We start from the raw sequence: 25,056 nt of genomic DNA, 5'->3' as shown, positions 1-25,056 counted from the left end.
CAGTAAACCCTCCTCACATTAGCATGGATTTTGTATCTGTTTTTGTTAAAGTGAAAGATTGCAGAATAATTCTGATTATGCCCCCTTGCAAACCTTTTTTCTTTCCGTGGATCAAATCTCACCCGTAAGTAAGTGGATCTGTGAAATTAAGACTTTCCAAACTCACCTTAGGACTGAAATTGCTTTCAAAAAATATTGTAAATGCTCATGTCTCATCTCAATCCACTAACCTGGACATTTCACAAAGATGCCATTTAAAAAACAAAATCTTTAAAAACCCACAAAACTAACACGCACTCTATAACATAGTTTTGTCTCATTTACCGTTTTTTTTTTTTTTTTGTGAAGCTGCTCCACCAGGACAAGCTCTTTAATTCATTCATAATGTACTGTATTCCCATCAGTCACTCCTTTTAGTCTTTTTTTGATTCATGTTTCATTTATATCTTTTTCTTTTACAGTTAGAATCAGTTTAATTACTGGAAATATGGAAAAACCCAGTGGGATGATTTTTGTGGCTGAGCAAAAGTGAAATCTGGTGCAGAGGAGTGGGTTCTGGTGCCAGGGGAGAGCTCCGTAAGGGTTTTGGGTGGTTCGATGCGATGGTGGCTGTACACAAGTGTGCCTCTCCCCTGCAGCCTAAGAGCAGCCACATCTATCCACCACCATCCCTGGGATTTTGCCGTGAATGATCTGCTGCTTGTCATTGAAGTAGAGCATGTTAATGGGGGACATCTTGGTTGGCGTACAGCAGGGCCCTGCGGAGCCACGGGGGTTGGCGTGCTGCACCAAGTGGGTGTGCGGGTATTTCTGCATGAACATGTACTCGCACTGGCCGGAGCAATAGTTGGCTTTGTAGCGTTTGGGAGCAATGATCCAGTCCCAGCCGAACGCCTCGAAATCCACAGTCAGAGGGTAGCGACAGCAGCGCGACTCGGTGGAGTGCTCGTCGCAGTCCAGGCCGAGGTTTCTCCGAGAACGTTTGGTCGTCTCGAGAACCTTCACTTCCAGGAACGGCTGCTGGAATCAGGGGGAGGAGGGGCAGGACAGAGAGAAAGAGGTGGTTATAAGAGAACAACAGCAGCAACATGGCAGACACATCAGAAGCACAAATATTGGAAGGAGTAAATTCATTTTTTTGGTCATTCTGTCATCACTTAATGTCACCAGTGTTTTAAAGGGCATCAGCTTTTTGAGGTATGCGCTTTTTTTTTCATCGAGTTGATGTGATAAATGTGATCATACTGTTTGTAAGGGTTCGTATGTTGCTTAACATAAGGTCCGCAACACTGTATTGAAAAAGGAAAAAAAAAAAAAAGAAAATAGACATGTGTGTTTTTACATGGGTTACAATATCTTGTCTTATTTGGAGCAAAATCAATATCTAGACTTTTCACACACTGTTGTTTTGATCACTTATTATTTGAAGTCTTAATAGAGTGAAACTCTTTGGTGCCACGCTAACAATAACAATCACTTCCAGCATGTTGAGTCATTTTGTAAAATTTGCACTGTAACATTTAAAGATATGTAGTTAAACAAGGTGGTCTGACGTATCTGACAGATCAGCTGCTTATTTCATCAACTGTGTTGATTTGCTAGCACCTTTGATATCTAAGACATAAGACAAAGCTCCTTCTCAATATTAGGCTACTTCTGATAATATATATTCAAACATACCAACTTGGACTGAAAGAGAAAGCAGGACGATATCCAGAAGATTGAAACTAAAAGTTAATGTCAACAGAGATGTGCATTCAGAATCACAATAATAAAACCTAAATGTTCCCATTTCAACATGTCAGGCAGCTGTGGTGCGTTGAGTCCGTTCTTTAAACATACCTCCTGGGAAATTACACTCAACTGACAACACAACCAACACAAACTGATGATCCACTACGAACAGTCACAACAGCAGCCCAGTCAGCCTCAGAGACATTCTGACAAGTCACATCAGCAAGAGCACAGATGTAAATGATAATGATGGCTGAGTTCTACTGAGTTGCTTCATTTTCACTAGTGTTCACGGTGGCTCACTGTGACACTGTCATGTCCGAACCATCAGTAATGTTACCAGTATCACTTGTGCTTCTCCTGCTGGGAAAAATATCTGCTGTGAAAAAGGCTCTTTCAAAAATCAAGCAGTAGTTACACACGTACAGTTTAGTTTTCAGCCCTGGGTCATCAGCGCCTGTTTGACACACCACACGTTAATCAAATCTAGATTACATTAAAAGCACTTTACTACTCCTGAGACCAGAACTATTAATCCTAACCTGCTCCATGTCATTTGATGTCACACACACAGTTACGTCTTTTAGCTTACAGAAAATAGCCATCCGGTCAGCTCCACCACTGAGCGCTTTGTAATGCACAAACTTGATTTGATCAGTAACCATAACGACAGTATGGACCTTCTGTCACGGCGGACATTTTGGCATGTCATAGCAGGAAGATCACAGGCGTAATTGATTACATTATTGCATTTATGTGAGCCAGGCATAGAGGTCCTGGCTTTCTGGCTTTCACTAATGTAAAGGCAAATACGTCATGTACACTTTCATCTCTATTAATATGTACATCTCCATGCTCCACGTTTCTCAATTTTCAATTTCCTAAATCAGGTCTGGTTATTGAATCTCAAGTGAATCTCAGGTCCAGCAAAAGCTCAGTTTAGAGAGCATATCATGTTGAGGAAACAAAAAACAAGAGGAATGAAAAGCAGAGCAACTGTCAGCATAACTAACAGTTGCTAATAACTACCAATTTTTAAACTGATACGCTGAGACCTGGACAACCTGAAAGGAGCCAAAGTGACAAAAGATTTTAATGTGCTTGGAGTTAAAAACCCTCTCAACTGAAATTTCACAAAAAAATATGAATTCCTCTGTCATTTTTTAAAGCAGCAACACAATATGGAGTCCAAGCACTGATCAAAGAGCGCTGATAGAAACGGGGCTTTTCTGACGTAGATGGCCGACTCTGTTTGCTCAGTTTGATCCCTGACCCACAAGGTCATCTGCAGGCTACCATAACCTTGACCTTTGGGCAAGGCAAGTGGATCAAATATTTTACTCCATCATGTTTGTTTTACAAAGCCTTCCTCTCCCCACAGTGATTCCAGCTGGGCTTGAGCACAGTTTTTTGTGACGCATTCTAAAGAGGAAATAAGCTGAAAGGCCGTCGGGGTGAGACCAAGTCAGCTTGGCCTTTAGGGCTTTTGTTGCAGAAAAAAAGACACCGAGGATCAGGGAGAAGCAGAGTTTGACTCTTTCTTTGCTTGTTGTGTTTTGTTTTATTTTGCTACACTTGCCTGTGTTTTTGATCTTTTCCCATTTTTGTTCAAGAATAATACTGCACACTGCTGTGTGCTCAGAGGGCAGCGATTTATTGGCCAAGACACCAGAGCTGACCTCTGATATGGGTTGTGAAGATCTGACCCAAATGACCACTTGGTAAATATTTGGTGTTGCTTAACTAGGATGAGTGGCCTACATAATTCAACATAGATGTGGTGTGTTAACTGTCAGTGGCGGTGACTCTCGGCTTTCTGACTAGATTAATGGTTCAAAGGATGGTTTTGCTTTCACACTGAAGTTTGAATTCATCCGTGCAAAGCCATCCATGACATTAGACACAAACATTTTTCAACTCCTGTTGGCAGAGGCGAGGCCCAGGAGTGTCCATGAGGCTAAAAAACTCAGGGACTACTCAGAGGAACCTAAGATTACAAATCATTCACATTTGAAAAGTACTATGTTATCCTTGAAGGAATGATTTCAGTTTGTGTGCACAGAAGACGCACATTGTCTTTGGAAGAATGTGTGACATCATACATATGATGCAGATACTTTCTGGTAGTATTGGTGAGCAACGGACTTGAAGATGAGGATGAATTTGGATAGTAGCAGAGGATGTGGTGGTGAAGACTGATCCAAACAAAGCAGCTGTGTTTTCTCTGGTCTGAACTAAATATAGTGTGGTTACAACTGACACTGTTCAAACAGAGAGCTGTGCTGACAGTATTGAAGGTCAAATACATACAAATACATGTGATGCATCAATACATGACTGGTTGAATGTTATCTTTTCTTCCAAATCTACCATTTGGTTAAAATAAAGGACAGAGCTACAACTTAAAGGACACAGAATAAAGCGCTTCCTGTGTTCCTACATGTTGAAAACACTGCCGTTTTATATCAAATCACCTGTCTATGTCAAGATATAGTATAAGTCTCTTTAAACTAATACAACTATATAGTTTGTGTTTAAGGTGAGAAAAGTCAGATGGAAGCTGCCCTCTTTACAGTGTGACTTTGTGATTAAGCTGTTAGAATAAAGGCAGATTTACATTTACTGCGAAAAAAAAATTGTTTTAATCCCTGAAACTCAAACCAATGATCCACCATAAACAGCTACAACAGAAGCCTCTTCCACTGAAGACATGTTGACATGTCACAGTAGGAAAAGCTCAGATGTAAATGACAACATTGGTGATGGCTCCTTCAGTTTCAGGGTGCTGCTGTGTGTGACGGCTCACTGTCACAGTGTCCTGACTTACTGATACACTTGAGTAGGACAAAGTCATAGTTCAAATTATGAGTGACACCTGTGTTTTTTCTACATCTACAAACATACCTGAAAAAAAGCCCTAAGAATAATTTAATGAAAATGAGATAACAATGGCTGCCAAGAAGGTAGAACACAATATTCAGAAATCTAAAACACAGCAGCATCTGCACTGAAACAAATATATATATAAAGTATAAAGGACTCAAGATAAAATCTTGTTGGACACCCAGCCTGACTTGTTATGCATTAGCTCAGTAGCCTGTGATGCTTTCACATTAAATAGCGACTATAAAGAATGTTGTATTGAATTTGTCTATGTTAGGGATTTTTTTTCGTAAAGATTAACAGGAGAGATATGTCGAGAGAGGAAGCAAGTTGACATCAATGACATCCTTCATCCATTTCTTTTCAGTTATCATCATTTCTCCCCGATTCAAGTTTTATTCCACTGATACGATTTATCTGCTCTCCTTTGATTGATTTAGTATTTGCATATCTCTGAGCTATAATGAAAGTGATCCCCCCCCTGCCCCAGGGACAGGTCTGAGGGTCCTTACCAGCCCCTCCTCCCCAGGTCGCAGTGAGGTAACAGCCAGGTCATTGCCGCTCTCATCAAAGGCGTTGATGTCGATCCCCCAGTTGGTGTGGGGCTGTTTGAACCAGTTCTGCAACACGTGCTTAAAGTCAATACTTTGCCAGTGGCCAACCCTGGAGTTGAGCTCTATCTTCAGGGAGCGGATGCGGATGTGGCGGCTGCCCTGCTCCGTAACGGGCTTCAGCCGGAGGATCTGCAGGTAGACGGTGGAGGTCTGCTGCAGCGGTCGCAGGTACACCCACAGCTGGGCCTTCAGCACCTTCGTGAACATCAACTTGGGGCTGAACTTGAAGAAGCAGCAGCTCGGCTTCCCGTTCACCTGCACCAGGGGCTCCGCTGTGGAAAACAGGACAGTTATATTTATATGCAGTGGACATTAGACGTATAAACATGATGTCTGATGACCCACGACATTAAAAATGTGTTGCGCGTTATTCTCATCTTCTTCATTCATTGAACAAATAGCTTTGCCAAACAGCTTTATTTTGTCTCGATCTTGATAAACATGATGATGATAAATGGTGATGGTGATAAACATGTTTTTTTAAAACCTGAATTAATGACATATTGGGTTCTGCAGGTGGTGCCCCGTTCTGTATTAGTTCCTGCATCACCGGCTCAAAACACATCACTTTCTGTGCAGCTGAGCTGATTTTATCAGCAAAGCCCAGTCGAAAACTAGACCAGGAAATGCATCACCTCAGTGTAGGTTGACTAGTCTCCAAAGAAAGAATCATTCAGTGACAACAGTTAAATATATTATTTACCTCAATGACAATGATCACAGTGGTCCAATAGCTGGAGGAGATCTTCTCTCTCTCAGCAGTTCCCTGAGTCACTACCCTTAGTTTAGTCTATTATATTCATGTTTTATTATTGAAGTGCAAAGTTTTTCCTCTGTTATACCCACACAAATTATACAGGGCTCCAGGCTGCAACTATTTGGTCACCCATGCACCCAAACCTCTGTCTGTGTTTACAATCATTTATGTAATGTGTTCAGACTTTAAATTAAAATGTATTGTTGGGTGCAACAGTGCCACCAGTGTGAAACATGAGTCTGCATATATTGCTACATTCATATATGCATGTAGCATCATTGATCATGGCAGGGATGGATATTATAAGTCAGTTCAGTCATACTGACTCCTCATCATCAATTATCGACCTCATCACAGTGATGGACAGCTGCAGATGATAAGCTTTTCATGATGTAAGTTTTAAAGGGAGTTGATAACAGTGTCGAAATCAAAGTCGCAGTTGTTTTGAAGCAGCGCCTCCACAAGAAATTACTTGATCAAGAAGCCAGAGATGACCACAGATCTTGATGTCAGTGAGAAACGTTGGCACATTTGTTTGTAGCTCATTAAAACACTGCTGTCACCACACAGGATGTTGCTTTGCTTTCGAAATGCAATCCAATGCTTTGTTCCACGATGAATATCAAAACTGAACACACACCCTGAGTGCATGTAATTCTCAGAAACAGCACAATGCTAATTTAGAGAAGATATCAATATTTCCTTCTCAGCATGATATCATGCAGTCGTACCTACACAGACTCTGACTTGATGCTTTTATTTTGGTAAATTGCCATTCTCTGTCCGACTGCTCCTTCTAGTCGCATCTGCATGAAGGCTGTCCATTACCAAATGCACATGGTCCTGTTGTTTGGTCCCTTCAGTCAGGTTACATTTGTGATTACATCAAGGTTGGACAAACAGACACATTTGCATATTAAAACAAGGATCAGTAATGGTGGCCAGTGGCCAGATGGTAACCTTAGATTCCCCTGGGTCAATCATAATGAAATGGTCTGTCCCTACATTACAACCAGCAAAATTAAAACAACTCAAGTTTTTTTTAGTGGCTTGCCCTGGCTGGAAATATATTTGGGGTGTGGATTAAGGGTTACGTCAAACCACACCAGCCGTCTCCTAAAATAGGCAGATTTATTCCTGTCATGATCCTTCGGCTCTGGTGTTTCTGTGATTTGCACCACATGTCAAATCTGCACATGGTTCATTTACATAGACCTCCATCTGATATAATGACATCCATCCATTGCATTCATACATTCATTTCCATGTAAAGCGTTCATTTATTAAGGGAAATTTATTCTGAATCTATCTGGCATAATAATGTGCCAACTGAGTACAATAGAATATCTAATCTGCCCATTTTCTCTGAGCATATTTGACAGATTAAAACTCAAGATCGTAGCGAATAAACCGTTGTATTCTTTCATTAATCTCGCAGAGGAGGGTTGTTGTTCCTTCGTGTGAAAAAGAAGAAGGCAGATAAAAAAAAAAAACTGTATGCAGCTGTCAATCACTGCTAAATCTGAGGTTGCTCAGGCAACCTGAAAATGCTTCCTAGGTCAAAAGGTTATTTGGCACCTCAGCCTAGTTAAGAAATGGGATCAGGGGTCAAAACCGTCAGCCTCTTTACATCTCAGGGGTGCTGGGGAGGGGCTGCCCTAATAGCCAGATTGAGTTTGAAGGTCAAGGTCGACCCTATGGCAATGGTAATATGTCTTTCTTCACAACAGAAACCGAGAGAATCATTTAAAATCTCAGAGACACAACAGCGCCGAATCAGCCACAGTTTGTTTTTGTTTTGATTAGGGTGGAGACTCTCCAGCCAATAGTGAACTGTTTATCAAACCTCAACTGACCAGGAGAACACTGCAGCAGGCTGTTTTTCTTTTTTCTTTCTTTTTTTTTTTTTTTACACCAAACAAGTGTTGTAATTGAATTACGGGCATGCATTGAGGGATATGAATTCACCGAGGTACAGATGGACTATCCATTAGACGAGTCCAGGGCGAAAAATTGAATAAGGGCCAAGCGAGGGACAGACGTGGTCCTTCAGCCTGTATTTCCATGGACAGTCATTAGTGAGTGTAAATTATACAGTGTCTCACGCTGGACAAACAATATGTCAATGTTCCTTTTGGTGGGTTGCTGGGGTCACAGCAATTAACGTGGGTGGCGTTGTGTTTGCTCATCAGCACAAAACTGGGAATGAATGATTCTGCAGTTTGCTTGGGGTTTACTTGTGATTACTACTTTTTGTTGTTTTTAATCACTGCAGATGGGCGCCGGCACACAACCAGCTCTTCCCTTGCAAACAGTTTTTGTTGAGCTCTTGGGAGAGACAGAGAGAGAGAGAGAGAGAGAGAGAGAGAGAGAGAGAGAGAGAGACGAAGAAGAAGCAAACCATCAAACACTGCAGAGCAGAAACGGTTCAGTTTATGGAGCAGAGGCCATTCTTGAGGAGGAGTAATCCGAGAAGCAGAGCCCATGCGTACACAGTGATCCAGTTAGGACCCCGCTTATTAAACACACATGCACAACACATGAGCTACGTCATGTTAAACAATGACTGCATTGATAGGTGAAATCAATTTGTGCCTTTATAGATCCTGTAAGCGCACGGGCATGGAGGATGAATGCCTGCAGCTTAATTACACCCAACATCTTGGCAGAGCGTTCCACGAGTGCAGAGCTAGCTTGTAAAGATCAGAAAACCAATGAGACATTTAATCCTCTACCTGCACTAACATTGCTCCTGCAGCTATAACACATTAATGTTATTGGGAGAGCCCATAATGTTACTGCAGGGCAATTTTATGGCTTAATTTCCTGATTTGCTCAGTTATAGCTCGTTCTCTGATTTGCTGCAGCAAGGGTATGAATTCTTATTTTGCATTCAGCACCACCTACTGGAGCAATAACACCTCACTGCTGAAGATGAGGAGAATCCGTATTCAGTCATAACACTGCTTATTTTACTTTAAAAAGTCAAACTTACATAAGTAGGTATGGACAGAGGCTGTGTTTTTCCAGAGGAAACAGGCATGTTTGCTTTCCCTCCTCATGTTTCCAGCCTACTTCATTATTACAGCAGCTTATTTCCCTGTGGTATAATTGCAGCGTATGCAGCGCATGAATTTTACTGCCAGCACACAGCAGGCCTGCAGGTGAGCCTATCAAACATCTGGTGGACTCCCCGGGTACCTGTGTCCCATACATAGCCCACAGCCTCCTATACGTGCATGTTAGTGGAGACGTATAGAATATAAGGGTTTATTCACCATGCCATCTGTCCTGTTTAATACGACCAAAGCCTGTTTCAAAGTTAAATGCATTTAATAACCAAATGCTGTACAGGAGCAGGAGCCAGTTAAACTGTTGAAAACAGATGGAGAGGAATAGTTAACATGTGTTTGCAGTGAGAGGGATTAAATGTTGGTAGTATGGCTAAAAATGTATTTTCTCAATCAGTCAAACTATCTTTGATTGCCCAAAGATTTCTACTTTTTTGATAAACATTAAAGCCTGATAATACTGGGTTTTTTAAGGCTTTTATCGATAATATGGCGTCAAAAATTGCGATTTATCGGCTCAATGTAGTAGAAGCAAGATATTGTACAGTTTAGCGATAAAAATTGTTGTTCAAAATGTCATCATTGCCCTGAATCAAGAAACTTCAATCGCCATTTAATAGCATCTTTTTCTGCATTATGTTCTGTCAAAAGAAGTCACTGAGTACATAAGACGAGCCTGTGACAGGCCAATATTAGCCCGCTGTTATATTGGTCGAGGTCTCTGATTTGCGTCCAACTTTAGCAATAAAAGGGAACCTCACTATGCTAACTGCGTTTATAAGATCCCCAGCCAAAGATCATGACAGGATAAATCACCTAACAAAATGTACTGTATTAGTTTTGGAGTTAAAAAACAGTTACTGTTTCGTGTCTGAATTTATTCAGTATGTGAATCAGGTATCAAAGTAAAAAGTAAACAACAAAATGCCCTCCGCATTTCAGTTTTATGTCCAAACTTTTGAAAGGCTATCGCGAGCATATTGTGTACATGTGACTCATCCCAGTCAGGTGAAAATCTGCAGCTGAAGTGGTGTGGCGAGAGAAATGGTCACTTATTGTTAAAGTACAAATGGATAATGCATAATGGTATAAACCTAGATAGGAGTTTCATTTGCATATATATCTATATTTTCTTTTCTTAATGGGAAATGCAAATGTGCCATTTTGTGGTGAGTGTGTGTTTGGGAGCCTTCATGTTGAATAAATGTGACTCTAGGGTATCCCCACGCACCTCGGCATATTAATCATCGTGACACGTTCACGACCCTTCTAATAAGACAGGGGCCACAGTGCACCCCCTCAAACATCCCATCCCACCCCAGCCGCACTCCCTCTTTGTCTCTCGGCCAGTCCCGAGGGACGGGAGAGGGTGGTGGGGGAGGCCAGGCTCGAGCTGGGGATGGAGGAGGAAGGGGGGTGTGTGTGAAGTTAGACCCCCTCATTCAGAAGCCCTCCCCTGGGACAACGGCAGGCACAAGACTCCTATTAGGACTGAGCACAGTAGCCCCCCAGGAGCAACAAAAGACACCTCCTAATGCTCGCTGTTCTAGCTCAGTGAGCACACACACACACACACACACACACACACACACGCACACACACACACACACACACACACACACACACACACACACACACACACACACACGCATGCGCATGCACGCACACACGCACACACGCACACACGCACACACGGCAACATGCAACCACGCATAAACACACAAGCTCCAAACTGACCGTCTCCAGCAAACAGCTCATTGTTTTTAGTGTTGTGGTTATATATGTTTGTATCATAAGGGGAGCAACTCCAGCAGGACAGAGGATGAAAAGAAGGAGCGTGCAGTGAAGTGCAATAAGGTGGACAGCTGGACAGCAGGAAGCATGCTGGGGTCTCAGCGCTTGTGTCTGTGTGCATCCACACATGCATGCGAGACGTTAACGTCAGAGGACAATGTTCCACTGCGGTTTTCAAAAGTTAAACATAAAACTTTTGACATGAACAGATATCTGAGCAAAAACATGACTGAATGCTTAAGATAAATTAATTCAGTGCGCCCATCAGGTTATTTTCTTAAAAGGAGAAAACACTGACAAAAAACAAAAAGATGACAAAAAACTGATAACGTATTTTACTGATTTTGTAAGCATTGCTTTTCAACCGCTGATCATTATGATCCAAGCTGTGTTTCAGCCTACTAACTTTTAATTGCATCAATCCTCTGAAATATCTTCAAATATCTGTCAGGCAGCTAAATCTTCAGCCATTTGAAAGGCAGCATCCAAAAAAGAATTGCTTGAATTGTTGACCATCATAACCAATATCATGAAAAGTATGTTCTAGACCTGCTCTCTAAAGAATTGCCCTCTGATAACTTTTATTTGTCACTATCTAAATACAAATAATATTGACCTTACAGCCAAAACTTACAAAAACCTACAAAAAACTACAATTCAGTTGTTGGGAAGTTTAATTTCTTAGTCCGGTACTCTGATCTGAAATGTGCTGCAGTGTGTTAGTTTACAAAAGTGTCTCTGGCATTCAATTTGGCAGTGACCCTCTTGTGAGATAATCGCTGGCTGAAGCCTCGAGGCAAAGGCTTCAGCAGGGGTGTAGCACGGAGGTGACTGATGGAAAACAGAAGGAAGAGAATAAACACTTGAGAGGCGATTGAGTAATTATACGGTTAGAATTTCAGCCATTATTTACATGATAGAAATGTAAAACTCATACAGATGTATCATCTCTTGAATTGCAGGCTGACCATGTGCCACTGAATAAGGTGATAATGGGATACATCTGTATAAATGTTACACCAATTATCAAATTGCACTCTACTGTTGGTCATCAGTTCACTGGACTGTAGAATAATGCGACCAGGTTACATACAAAAAAATGCCAACTGTGTGTGACAGACACCTAGTTGGTCGATGGGATGACAAAAGCCATGATTTAATCTTCAAATTTTATCATTTATCATTGGTCTTTCATGGACTGTTGCCCAATGTAACAAGCAAAACTAACCTAACAGACTGACTCAAAGAGAAATATCTCTACAACACAAAACTAGGACAGAGTTTGGTTTTTACTGGTTGTTCACTTGGTTTACACATCTCAGCAGTGAAGCCAAAACCTACAGCAGAAAGATTATAATTTGATCTAATGTTGTGATCTTGTTTATGCAGAACAACAAAAAGTTGGTTGATTTTGTTATCTCCTGTTCGAACAAGCACATTTCCATAAATCCTCCTGCCTACATATATGCCTGTTCCACATGCTGCCTGTGACCTACAACAACACGAACTGTACGATGAGACACTGATATATATATATATATTTTTACATTATCAGTGCAAAACAGCTGTTTATTCAAAGTTACTTTTTAATGTAAGATTTCATGAACAAAATCATTCATTAAAAGGGAGACTCACACTAATGCAGATCAATGAAACCAGGAACAGGAATAAGATCTGACTCTCCACCATCCATCTGACATCTGCCAGCTCCATGAATTTAAATGACAGTGTATCTGTGACACTGAGCCTGCTGTAATTAATTGAAATTACAATTCACAATAATGAAAACTAAATATCTTAATAACCTTGTGATTAATTTACCAGTGACACCTAATGTCTGTTTGTCAAATGTTTAACATCATTTACTTCACTATCATATTGCATGCTGCCTCAGTCTGTTGCACAGGACCATTAAGTTGTTTTTATTAGTAGTGCATGTAGAGTGGATAACATATTGACAGAGCTTTCAGGGTCTGAAAAGTGAAGCCAATTTGCAAGTCCCTTAAACATTCATTTTTCTTATAGCCAGCAGTCAGATTGTATGTAAGCTTATGAAAACATGCCCCCACTTCTCACTTGATTTGTTACCTCTGTGAACAGTTTCCTGATGAGTTCATGGTCTCAATAACTAGTTAAGTCTTCTTCAATGAAACATGATGTTCATTTTGAAAGTTATGGTTTCATTTAGATTAAAATAGATGATAAAACGGGGCATGCTTCAGGGTGTCACTACCTGCGTGTGTCTCTGAGTTCTCATTGAAATCCACCCTCACATTCAGATATGATCACGTCTGTCTCCCGAAAAAAGATGGCCATAAGTAAAGTGCAAAACAGTGGCTAGGCCCACTGTGACATCATACAGTATGTGAAGGTGCACAGACCAGGGTATGATGATGATTTAAATAATAACGCTTGCTAAGACCAGTTTATTCAACAAATCAGATTATACCAATACAAACAAAACTTTTATCATTCTCTCCTTTCTTCGTTGTATTATATGAAAAAACTCATGTCTCTCTGGTAGGAGTCTGATAGCTGGAACAAACTTTCAGTACACAGTAAGACGATGATGATCTCTTCTAAAGACAGCTCAAAAACTTAACTCAAAATCCCTGTTATTCAATGTCTCGTATTCCTTAGCTGTGTTTATTGTGTCTGAAGAAACACACATGAACTTCTAACCTGCCACCATGGCAGTACAAACATAATTGTCATGAACTCATGGGGAGACAGATCCACACTGAACATTATGCAACATTATGTAACTGTTTTTACTGTAATCATCTGGATGGTACACTGTTGTAAGAGAGTAAATGGAACCTGTGGTGGTCTCACTCACCACCCCAATTGCCGATAAATCGGGAGTACGATCTCAAGTGAGAAGTGTGTGAAGCTTTATGGCACTACATAATTTACCACTGATGGATAATATTTCATGCTGAAAATGTATTCTGGATTTCTCTCAGATGGCCCTTAACTTTTTTATGGTTTTACAGACTCTCCTGACAGATAGCTACTCTGCCAACTGCCAACTGTAGCTGCTGTTAGCAAGTTAGCTTATTTAGCCATGCAGCTAGCTGACTCTGCCCAGACCAGACAGGGAGCTCAGAACACCAGGTGACTGTTGGGTGTTTAACAGGTTTTCAGGCTGGGAATGCTGGAGAGGAGTGGCCAGGGATTGGGCCTGAACTGTTGCGGGCCGAGTGGGCAACTGAACCAGGAGAAGACAGAAGAGAACCTTGGAGCAGGGAGCTAAGAAGAGAAAAAGACAAAGTGACCGAGCAAGAGTAAACCTTTGACTGGCTTTTAGGCATCAGCGAGAGCTTCGTGAAATAAAAGTCAGCCACCAAACTGTCCTTCTTGCTATTGAACTGGTAAGTAATGCTAACGTGTTACGTCTTGTGTCGTTGCACCTGCTCGGTTTTTGGCTGTGTTAGCGAAGCTATCAGCTAGCTTGTTTTTGATCAAAACAAATGCACAAATTCAGTTTTATCCGTATTTACAATCCTGGTGTATAGGTGAACTCAACTGAATTGCACAAATACCAATTCTTATAGAACGTTGCTTTGAAGGCTCAAAAATGTGGTATATTTCGTTCTTTCTTTCTGTCTGAGCACACTCAGCTACGGAAAACAATCCCTGAAGCCTCCCAAATCTGTCAGAGTCTCAGCCAAGAGTTTTCTCTAAAGACAAAGTTAGTGTGACCAGATCGTGCCAACCCTCCCTCCAGGCAGCATTTTCTGCGTATGCAGTTTCCCCGAGAATTTCAAAAGCAACATAAAAGTTCCCTTTATGAGAATCTCCTCATCCATCCGTGCTGTACATTAAAATCAAATCTCATCTCATCTCAATCTCATCCCTAAAGAAATCACTTCGACTGTGCATTTTCATAACCCCCATAATGAACTTCCCGGGGGTGGTGTGTGTCTGGCAGGCAGAAATACAACCACAGGTGATAAATACGGCGAGAAGCTGCTCTCCTTTGCAGCAGAAAGGAGGCTAATTAAATTTTCATGCAGATAATCGTGAGGTAATCCACCGTTAATTGTGCTTCCTATCAACACAGTGGCTCCCTCATGGGATCCAGCATTATGCACATGCAGCATTTCCTTTGCTTAAATGCCTCTTAGATTTAATGGACTCTTCCATAAACTGACCCTTAGCACACGACCACACAGAGCCTGAACGCATCCATCAACAATAATCCCCTCAATGATCTCCATTTTATCTTTTCACTCCCCTCCTCCTCCTCCTCCTCCTCCTCCTCCTCACTCATGTCCCTACACAGGGTTTAATTACTGGTGTGAAGTAATTATTTCCTTTATTAGTGAAACGTAACATCTGTTTCAGGTCTTTTTAATTGTACCTATAAAACCCTTCCATGATTTCTGTCCCTTTAGGATAGGACTGGGCTGCTTGTTGCTCCCCGTGGACTCACTCCCGTCTCCCCCCCCCCCTTCATACCCACGACATGAGCTGCGGCGCACCTAACACATTCATGCTCTCCGAAATGCTTTAAAGATGCAACAAGGAGCTCATCACAAGCAGAGCTCATCTTCATCTATAAGGGAGACAACAAATATCGCTGCGCTGACATTAATGCCGCCTTACATCCACTCTCACAACTTCTCACTGTTGTATTTTTGGGAAAGCATGCATTAAATTCCAAAGCAACATATTCCCAAATGCCAAGAGGAAAGAGCATCTGCAGGGCCTGGTACACGGGAGCGTGGGAAGAGGGGAAGGAGGGTGGAAGGAGTGAGATTCCTGAGGTCCGGGGGAAATTTTGTCCCCGTATTAATAGACTTTGGTCCCTTTGAAATTTTATTACCCATAAAGTTGACAGTATGTTGTGCAATTTCTACAGTCCTACAGACCTTTCTTTCTTACGTTTTTTACTTCTTTTCAAACAAACCGGTCGTGCCCCCCGGTGTCCAAACAATTCAACACCAAAGTTTATCTTTCCCTTAACTGATGCCAGCAACTACACAGGGAGAACAGGTGTCATCGTCAAACTGAGACCTCCATGGAATAAATAAATCTATAAAAACCTCACATAGTCATCAAATTCCAGCAAACACTGGCCAGTGAGCTGAAGACAGTCCGACTTCTGCTGCTCTGTCCTTTTAGCGCTCTCCCTCTTAATTTTTATGGTTCCTGCACCTTCAGGAAATGACCCTTTTATAGGGTCAACACTATAAAAGACTTGTTTTTTTGTGGGAGTGGTTAGTAGATGAGTGTGTGTGTGAGCGTGTGTGGGTGTGTGTGTGGTGGGGGATAAGTGTTCAAGTTACTACCGGTTCGTCTTTGCTGCCAAAGAAAGAGACCCGATGAGGTTAATAGTCTCCTCTTCCAATATATCACATAGCTGTGAACTCTGTGACCCTTTTTGTCAATAGGAGAACTTTTCTCTGGAGTGTGTGTGTGACTGTGTGAGTGTGTGTGTGTGTGTGTGTGTGTGTGTGTGTGTGTGTGTGTGTGTGTGTGTGTGTGTGTGTGTGTGCGCGCGCGCATCCTCATGTGTCTACACAAGTGTGCACATGTGGAAAATGTGTATAGATTTGTGCATGTGTATGGATGTTCATTTGTATGTACTGTATGAGTTGTGTAAGCCTGTGCTTGAACTGAATGTGCCTCATCTTAACAGGATTACATAATAATACCAATAGCATTTTACTAACGTTAGCCTACTGTACACACAATCGAATAGAATAGATCTAATAGAAAGAATAGTTTATTTAACAAAGTGAAGTGACACAAGAGCGGCAGAGATGTTTCAAATTTGATCTGAATCTCAGTTTTATACTTTTAAAGATGACCTTTTTCTGTGATGTTAGAAGTCACTGTCTGTTCACTTGAATAGACATTGACTTAATGCGAAGGGAGAGACAGCAAGTGATGCTTGCTGCTGGAGTCTTAGCGACAGGACAATATCAAAATCACTCAAAATTTCACAGCGATGAAAACAAATTCAAAGATGGAAGGCAATTCAGGCACGCCGAACAAAAAGCACCAAAACAAAGAAAGGAAATATTTGAAAGCATTCATTAGAGTGGCTAAATCATTTAACAAAGGTGAAAATGTTTGGACTAGGGCCGCCACACCACTTTTTGGGCGCCTGAGCTTCAGGGTGATCAACAACGGATAAAGGAAGCTTCAGTTGAGGGAGTGTTGCAGTGAAGGACTTGTTAAGGGCTAAGCAGAACATTTCGCTGTCATTGGGTTTGATTAAAGGGACTACTTTTTATAACATGACACAAAAGATTTGGTGTATTTCCTGCAAGTTGATAGCCTACATTTAACAAAAAAGCAAATATGAAAATATCCAAATCCCAAAATTGAAAATATTGTTGTCTCAAGGGGGAAGATGACTAAAAATATACTAAGCTTTTCAGAAACAACCTGAACTAAGTTGTTTTGCACCAATACATGCTATAACAATGAGTATTCTTAGTCTACAGAGGTGCCACTTCTCTTTTAATCCTTTTGCCTGATGTTCTCAAGCTCATAGTTTGTTTTAGGTTTTATCCAACAATGATTGAATGAATAGTGTGGGGTTAATCGGCATCACAATATCCATACACGGAGAGAAAGAAAGAAAGAAAGAAAGAAAGAAAGAAAGAAAGAAAGAAAGAAAGAAAGAAAGAAAGAAAGAAAGAAAGAAAGAAAGAAATGAGGAGAGGGTCAGTGATGGCTGAGGAAGGTCTGGCCTAAATGTCTTGGACAGGTGACAAATGGGGTACTAGTGGGGTCAAATCCTCACCCCACCTCGGGCAAAACAAACTGAGCTCCAAAATACACACTCTGCTCGCACGCTCGCGCACAATTACACACATAAATCAATCGATATGCCATCAGATCAGCTCTCGTGTGAACGCGGATGGGTTTGTTGATAGGAGCTCATTCACAGTGCTGCACGGAGAAACGACCCTGATAAACTCGAAAATCTTCTCTGTGCACGAACAGCAAGCTGAGCGGTTACCTACACAACACACTGTATGGAGGGAGATGTTTTAGTGCCGCACTATGATATAAATAGATGTACTTTTCCATGAAATTTCATAGTAATTAGAGACCAGGAAGCATGGACCCTCTCAACCCCCACTGCGGCACCCACGTACCTTGAGTGAATACTAAGAAGCAACTCTGGCACGGGTCCAGTTCAGTATGTACTGTGTGAACCCACATGGCCCATCAAAGGCAGTGTGCACGACCTTGAAAGGGTGATTGGGTTCGAGGTGCGCAGGGAATAGTGTTTGAAGTCCTCCTTCTATCAGAGAGACAGAAAAAGGCACTTTTAATCCTGTGGGATCACTAAGGCGCCACAGGCAAAAAAGAGATGCACTCATTCTCTCAACTCTTCCACGAGTACCGGAGAGAAGAAGAGGAAGGAGAGAGGGGGCTAACGGGGAGGAAGGTGGGGGGTAGGAGGGGGGGTGGGGGGTGGCGGGGGTGTGAGGGGGGAGAGAGAGAGAGAGAGAGAGAGAGAGAGAGAGAGAGAGAGAGAGAGGGAGAGAGGGAGCAGATGATAAAAACTGCAGCTGACGTAAAGAGAGGAGGCAAACAGAACGGAGAGGAAGTGCTGTAACATGACAGATAGAGCGGTAATGTCAGTCATTAGCTCCTCTGGCTGGCCTGAGGCCGGTGGAGGGACGCAATTATCCGCCGTCGTGCATAATGCCTTCTTCTTCTGGCCCGAGAAGGTATCAGATCGCTTTGCATTGTGTGAACGTGAAGTGCGAATGATGGGAGGGAAACAGCCAGGCATATATTTTGAGGATTTTGTGCAGATGAAGGTTGGGGGGGGGGGGGGGGGGGGGGGAATTCATCTGTTTCATACAAACAGGTGGAGAGGGGATAATCCAATAGTGTCAGATTAGATTGTCAGCAAGTACCGCGTACTTTCTATACGCGTTTGTGTGGCTGAGTAACACAAATAGAAACACAGAGAGGCAGAGAGAGAGACGGGGCAAACAGGGATCAGCATTCGAAATGTCCCAAAAATAACGGCCACACAACGGAAAAAAAAAAAAAAAAAAAGCTTGACGGATGACACATCAAATACTCAACGATGCCTCCTTGAAATTCACCTGTGAGATACAAGACATCAGCTGTGCAGCATCTCTCCTTCAGGAAGAGCCAAGCCGCATCGCTCACATCAGTCCTGAGCAGGAACAACAGTCAGAGGAAACTATTTTTAACAGATGCGCACAGGGAGATGTTTGCAAGAAGTCATTAAAGAGGAGAGGGGAAAAAAAAAGGTTAAAGTCTTGGATAAAGAGAAAAGATGGAGATTACATGTGAGCCTGCAACTTGTCAAGTGAAGTCTGATTTGTTTGAATCAATCTGTCAATCAGCCTATAATCAGAACAGGTGAGGGAGAAGTGTTGTTGAACTACAACACATGATAAATATAAACCAGCTGGTTTGTTAAAAAAACTGATAGATAGATAGATAGATAGATAGATAGATAGATAGATAGATAGATAGATAGATAGATAGATAGATAGATAGATAGATAGATAGATAGATAGATAGATAGATCTCCTGCACACAGGCCCATCTTTGTTCCCTCTGATTATCTGGAGTGTGTTTTATCCGCCTTGTGTAGAATATATTACGTGTGTAAATGTTGTTGAACCCCGCGATTCGCCAGGAAAAGGTCACACACTCCCCTCGACCCCAAGTGATTCTCTGTCTTTGTGTACTCGTGGTGGAAAAAAAAACGAGCTGCGCCCATAAACTTCGCATTTAAAAGGCAAGTGCGGCCGAGGGGGGCCGCTGCATGAGGGGAACAATAGCAGCTTTTTGGACACACTTTTTCTCACTGCGATGAACAGCAGGGAGACCGGTAGAGCCTCCTATAAAAGACCGATAGAGCACAGCTGCCAGGGTTCAACAGTAATTTTATAAAATGTCTCCGAGGGGCCTGCCTGCGGTTTATCCGTGGATTTATGGGAAACTATAAGAGGGCCGAGCAAATTGTTTGGGGGGCAATAATCAGAGGGGCCTCACGGCGCGATCATAACTCCAGATTTTTTTTTTTTAGGGTGCCTTTTATGCAAAAGAATAAGACATAAATGATATAGTGGTGCGACGGCCAGCCGAATGCTGCATTATCATTAATAATGCACTTGACATTCACGCGGCTCTGTCATGCGTTTACTTCCTGTCACACACACACACACACACACACACACACACACACACACACACACACACACACACACACACACACACACACACACACAAACATCTGAAAGTTTGAGCGTGACAGCAGGTGGACCGAGGGAGTCTAAAAGCTGCTCCGCCAGGCCTGAGCCCTCCATCCTCATCATCATAATCATCATCACCATGAAAACAAAAGTTCATCGGGCCATATTGGGGCTGTCTGCCTCCGAGTGACGAGGCTCTTTATTCTGATGATTATCGATTTATCAGCTTCACACATAATCCCTAGCCTATTTTGACAGCCGTGGCCAGCAGCTGACCACAGACGTTTGTCCGATTTTGTATTTATTTAATTTTTTTTTTAATCAGTCAGACGCACAGAGTGGACCCCTAAATCTGTCAAAAAACAAACAAACAAACAAAACAAACAAACAAAAAACCCCACACAAAGTAGGTTAGGTCAGTGGCTTTAATGAGCCTCGGCGGCTCCACTGTCCGCGCAGCAGGGCCCGAGCCACTGGAACCTTTTCTGCTCCGCAATTACGCGCATGACGCATTTGGAGACGATATTGTTGGGTTGTAAACTATTACTCACGCTCAGAGGCCATGGTGATCACGGACTCCGTGGTGGCGTGGTACTCATCCTCCTCCATAAACTCATCCTGGGACGACGCGTCTCCCTGGAAGTCGTGATGGTCCAGGAGCTGCTGGAGCGGAGGCGCCTTGGGCAGCAGCTGATTGACCACCTCCCGGCTGATGTTGGGCGCCTGCTTCAGACGCAACTTGCTCAGGATCTGGGACTTGATGGTCTCCAGTCTCAGCACTTTGCTCTGCTCCCTCCAAACACAGGCGGAGCACTCGTGGGAACCGGCGTCCTCGTCCAGCAGGGACAGCCCGGCATCCGTGGGCGTCTCGCTGGCAGAAGGCAGCAGCAGATTGGGCTCATCGCTCCCCGACTGTCCCAGGGAGATGAGCACCATCAAGCACAGTAAGAAGTTGTACCTCGGCATGACGACGCGTGGACACCAAGAAACGCAACTTTTTTTTTTCTTTCTTTCTCTTGTCTTTTTACTCGCTTTATCCCGTTGTAACCCCTCTCTCGGATGTGCGCCGCTCCTTGCCTTATCCTACAACAGCCAGGGAATCAGTGACATGCATCTAATCCAAAACGATCACCCCGAAGTTGCCTCTTTTTGGAGCAGCAGCAGTAACAGCAGGAGATTTTGCAATAAATTGTCAAAAAGAAAAAAGTACGTTCCAGTGTGTCTCGGTACGGGCTGCTGTGATTGAAAGTTAAATTATCTGTCTGATGCATGCGCAGCCCGCTCACGTGTAGTACAATGGCTGTTTTTGGGGCTCTTCTGTACAATTTAGTCCATGGAGGTGTGTGAATGTTCAGAAGTGTCACTGAAAAATGTGCAAGTGCGGTCAAAAAGGGGCTCTTTATATATCTCAGCTGCCCGGTGTCGTAATCCGTCTCCATTGGCTAAGATTGCAACAAAAGGCTTTTAGGTCTGTCACCAAGTCAAGAGGGACAGAGCGAAGGGAGGGTGCGCGCACTGTTATGAGACTATAAATGTTTTTACAGTGCACACACGGCGTCTCACATTAGAGATACAGCCCAATTAGGTTATTATGATGATGACATAAACCGTGGCTGCTGTTGCAAATAGTTTATTATGGTTTAAATTGATTATTTTTTTTAAACGCTTAATGGATTCGTTCCGACTCTTCCACATCACCCATACACACCCGAGTGTATGTGGTGCATTTTATCCCGAAAACACACCCATGTGGAAAATGTTCGTGATTTGATGCGGATTATTTAGAAGTTGCACGAGCGTGGCCGACGAAGAAATGAGCGTCAAAGTGTCCAAAGTGCAGCTGGCCTCTGCATTTCAAATCCAACCCAAGGGTTCTCACTAAATGCACTCATGCCCTTTAAAGAGGCTGCATCCTACGGTAATACTTTACAATTACAATACTAAACACTGTTAAGTTAATAGCCTATACTAATAAATTAAGTGAAGTCATGCAGTACAGCAGCAGGTCTATTCTGTTGTTTATAGCGCATGTTGGCCTGCTTGTAATTTGAATTTTTACTAATTAAATTATTATCTCGAGCCTTATGGGAATGCAACACATTTTAAATAATCTTTCCATTCATTGATATTAATTATCTCATTATAAAGTCCTCACGTTTGATCAATGAGCCCACACTTTGTCAAAAAATAAAAAATAAATAAAAGATGTCGCAGGATCTGTCCAAACTGTAGCTCCGATCACACACCACGGTCAGCTGCTGTATTTACGACTCTACTGTATGTGCTCAATGAAAAAAAAAAAGTTGTCATAGTCTATCTGGAGCAGATTTCTTCATGTACAAACAATGAGCTGCCTGCTCCCAGTCAGCTCATCACTGACTCACTGGTGACATCTGCTGGAGGAAAACACAGCTGCAGTTCTCCGTTTTCATGTGTTCTCACTCTAGTAAAAAGGAAACACGGCCGTCATTAGTTATATTGATGTGACAAAAAACATGTGTCAGTGAGAAGTGAGGTGCATGCTGGTTCCAGGGGTCATCCAGTACATGAAATTGATGCCTATGTTTTGGTGTTTTATATTTATGACTTTAATTTATTCATGGTTTGCACTATAAATGCTGAACAGATGAACCCTAACCCCGCCACATATAAACAAAGTAAAACAGTATAAAATTGTGTTGTCCTTTAAGGTCGGTATGCTTATTCATCTTATTAGATGAAAAGAAAGAGAACTTGGATTTAGTTTGTTTAGGCATAAAACATTCTTTCTCCTAATTGACATTTCTTCCCCCAACTACATAGTGCACCTTCAATTGTGCTAAAAGAAATATGAACCCTAAATCAAGCTGTAACAGTGTGATGAGTGTTCCTCTCAGCGTTTAAAGCACAAACTCTTTCAGCTAATCACCCTATAGGAGCGCCCCAGAGACTAAGTATATCTGTAGTATGCTGTAATGACGTGCGATTAATGGACCGAACACTCACCACAGTCTCTTCAGCACACAAACAAGTCTTGAGTCTGCAGCACTAACACCGTCTTCCCAGAGAGGAGAGTCCCACTTTTGAGTCTGAGATAAAGGCTTTGGGAGCGGCTGGACTTTTTGACCTTCAATCCAAACTTCTGACGCTGAGCTTTTATCCACCATGATTATCAGGAAAGTCAGAGTGCTTCAGCAATCCACCGGTTTCAGGTGGTGATAACACTATATGGAAGAAGGGTAGAGCTGTAAAGGTGGGTTATCTGCACTCCTTTATGAACAAAATGTCCGATGCACACTAAAATATTTGAACTGGGGTGGCTGTGGCTCAGGGGGTAGAGCCAGCATCTTTTTATTGGAAGGTCGCTGGTTTGATTCCCCTGGTCTACATGTCAAAGTGTCCTTGGGCAAGCTACTGAACCCCAAACTGCTCCTGATGTGCTGGTCAGCACCTCGCATGGCAGTCACCACCATCAATGTATGAATTACTGTAAGTCGCTATGGACTTTAGCAGATAAATTTGACTTGTTGTTTTGGCCTCAGTACTGACAGCTCTTTACACAAACACCTGTAGCAAACATGTAATAAAAAATCAACTTCAGATTAAACCTCGGATGAAACCGCAAGTAAAAAGGTAAAAGCAACCAACATAGTTTATGTTTCCTCAATGAAAGAGGAAGAGGATGTGGTGGAAACAATTCAATCTGCTGAACAATTATTACCATGTTTAAGGAAGTTCAAAGTATTTTTGCATTGTTCACGTGTTATCTCATTGCTGACAACACTGCTTTCAAAATTAATGTTTAGTTGTTTTTTTTTTTTTCTTTTTTTTTTTTTTAAAAAGTGTCCCACACTGAGAGTATTAGCCTGTACATTTGCATCTGCTTCTTCCAAGTTGTCTTTGAGGCTATATGATGCTGAAAGTAAAGTACAAATCCACAGTGGGGATATGGGGACAAAATATTGATGCAACGATGTATCGTATCACTTCTCTTGAGATATGATTGTTGATATACTGGTGCCAAATAATGATATTTTTATTAAAACATGCAGACAATCAGAGGATTCCCCTGACAGTTTGACTTACCAGAGACACTGCAAAATGCTCGTGGTGTAAGCTTCAGGATAGTTGTCTGCTTCCTTTAAAGATGTTTAACCTCCTGAACCTTTCTGCTCTCTGGCAGAGGCCAGTTTGTGTTTATTTTACATTTTAATAATGGCACACATGGACATGGCCAAGTTGTACTCAGTGTGTGTGATAAAAAGCCACAGGGCTAAGACTTCATGCACTTTTTCATACTTTGTTTATGGTTCATTTAAGATTCTGCCAAACTGACATCACGGCGCAGTGAATAAATACATAATTCCTGCACTTTGTCATGTCAGGAGCCTTTGTATTCTTCAGTTAGACAGATACTGTGATGTAATGTTGGATGACTGAATTGCAATGTATCAGTTATCGCATAATCGCGATATTATTGTCATAATGGAAAACATAAGCTATCATAAATCGTATTGTGAGTTACTTTATGACTTCACAGTAAGTTTCTGCCATTATATCAAATAGCAAAGTTTACAAATTGTGTGTTTATTTTTTCCCCCTAATTAAGCCTTTGGTCTCTGGGATTGTGACCAGAATAACTAGTTTTTCGGGGTTTGAACAGTTCTTTTCTGTCCCACACCCTTGTGTGACATTTTGTGTAATTGTGTTTTGTAGTTGAGTGTATTAAACAGCTTTCCATTACACTCCCAACACACACAGAAATCTTCATGCTCACCTGAAAATACCTAGGAGGCCTCGTCGTTATCGACGAGCTCTGCCACGTAGGACAGGACTCGTTATCTTAACTTTACACACACACGAACTCATTTATTTTTGACTCTCCACGAGGCAGAATTGACTGTGAGGGGCTGATCTTTGACTCCTCTCCGTGAGTGTGGGTGGAGTGAGGGCGGTGTTAAAGGCAGTTTGGTCCCCGTGGCTTTCCGTAGATCACGGCCTGGGCGTCG

The 25,056-nt window shown here is 42.2% G+C and overlaps 1 protein-coding gene across 2 annotated transcripts; it reads right to left on the bottom strand.

Annotated features, from left to right (window-relative positions):
* Nucleotides 1-318: 318 nt before the first annotated feature.
* Nucleotides 319-24,962, bottom strand: LOC119020965 (growth/differentiation factor 11-like). 2 transcript variants are annotated; one of them, XM_037100793.1, is made up of 5 exons: nt 24,825-24,962; nt 23,054-23,271; nt 20,620-22,511; nt 5,130-5,503; nt 319-1,020 (listed from the first exon to the last, which is right to left on the bottom strand). In XM_037100793.1, exons 3-5 carry the CDS (start codon nt 21,032-21,034, stop codon nt 640-642), a joined length of 1,170 nt encoding a protein of 389 aa, XP_036956688.1. In that variant the 5' UTR covers nt 21,035-22,511; nt 23,054-23,271; nt 24,825-24,962; the 3' UTR covers nt 319-639. The 2 variants fall into 2 exon arrangements, with proteins under 2 accessions (XP_036956688.1, XP_036956689.1); XM_037100794.1 differs by having other exon boundaries at nt 319-1,017.
* Between the last annotated feature and the right edge of the window lie 94 nt (nt 24,963-25,056).

This window comes from Acanthopagrus latus, chromosome 6, assembly GCF_904848185.1.
Source record: "Acanthopagrus latus isolate v.2019 chromosome 6, fAcaLat1.1, whole genome shotgun sequence".
In the NCBI taxonomy this organism is placed as follows: domain Eukaryota; kingdom Metazoa; phylum Chordata; class Actinopteri; order Spariformes; family Sparidae; genus Acanthopagrus; species Acanthopagrus latus.
The sequence above is the reverse complement of the archived record's forward strand: the minus strand, read 5'-3'. Positions and strand labels throughout refer to the sequence as shown.

Bases quoted from the DNA above. Each gene is read 5' to 3' on its own strand.
- LOC119020965 (XM_037100793.1), bottom strand. From the start codon at position 21,034: ATGCCGAGGTACAACTTCTTACTGTGCTTGATGGTGCTCATCTCCCTG. The intron at 5,504-20,619 runs GTGAGTAATAGT...TGTTTTCCACAG, and splicing joins GATCACCATGGCCTCTGAGC to CGGAGCCCCTGGTGCAGGTG. The intron at 1,021-5,129 runs GTAAGGACCCTC...CCCTGATTCCAG, and splicing joins GACCTGGGGAGGAGGGGCTG to CAGCCGTTCCTGGAAGTGAA.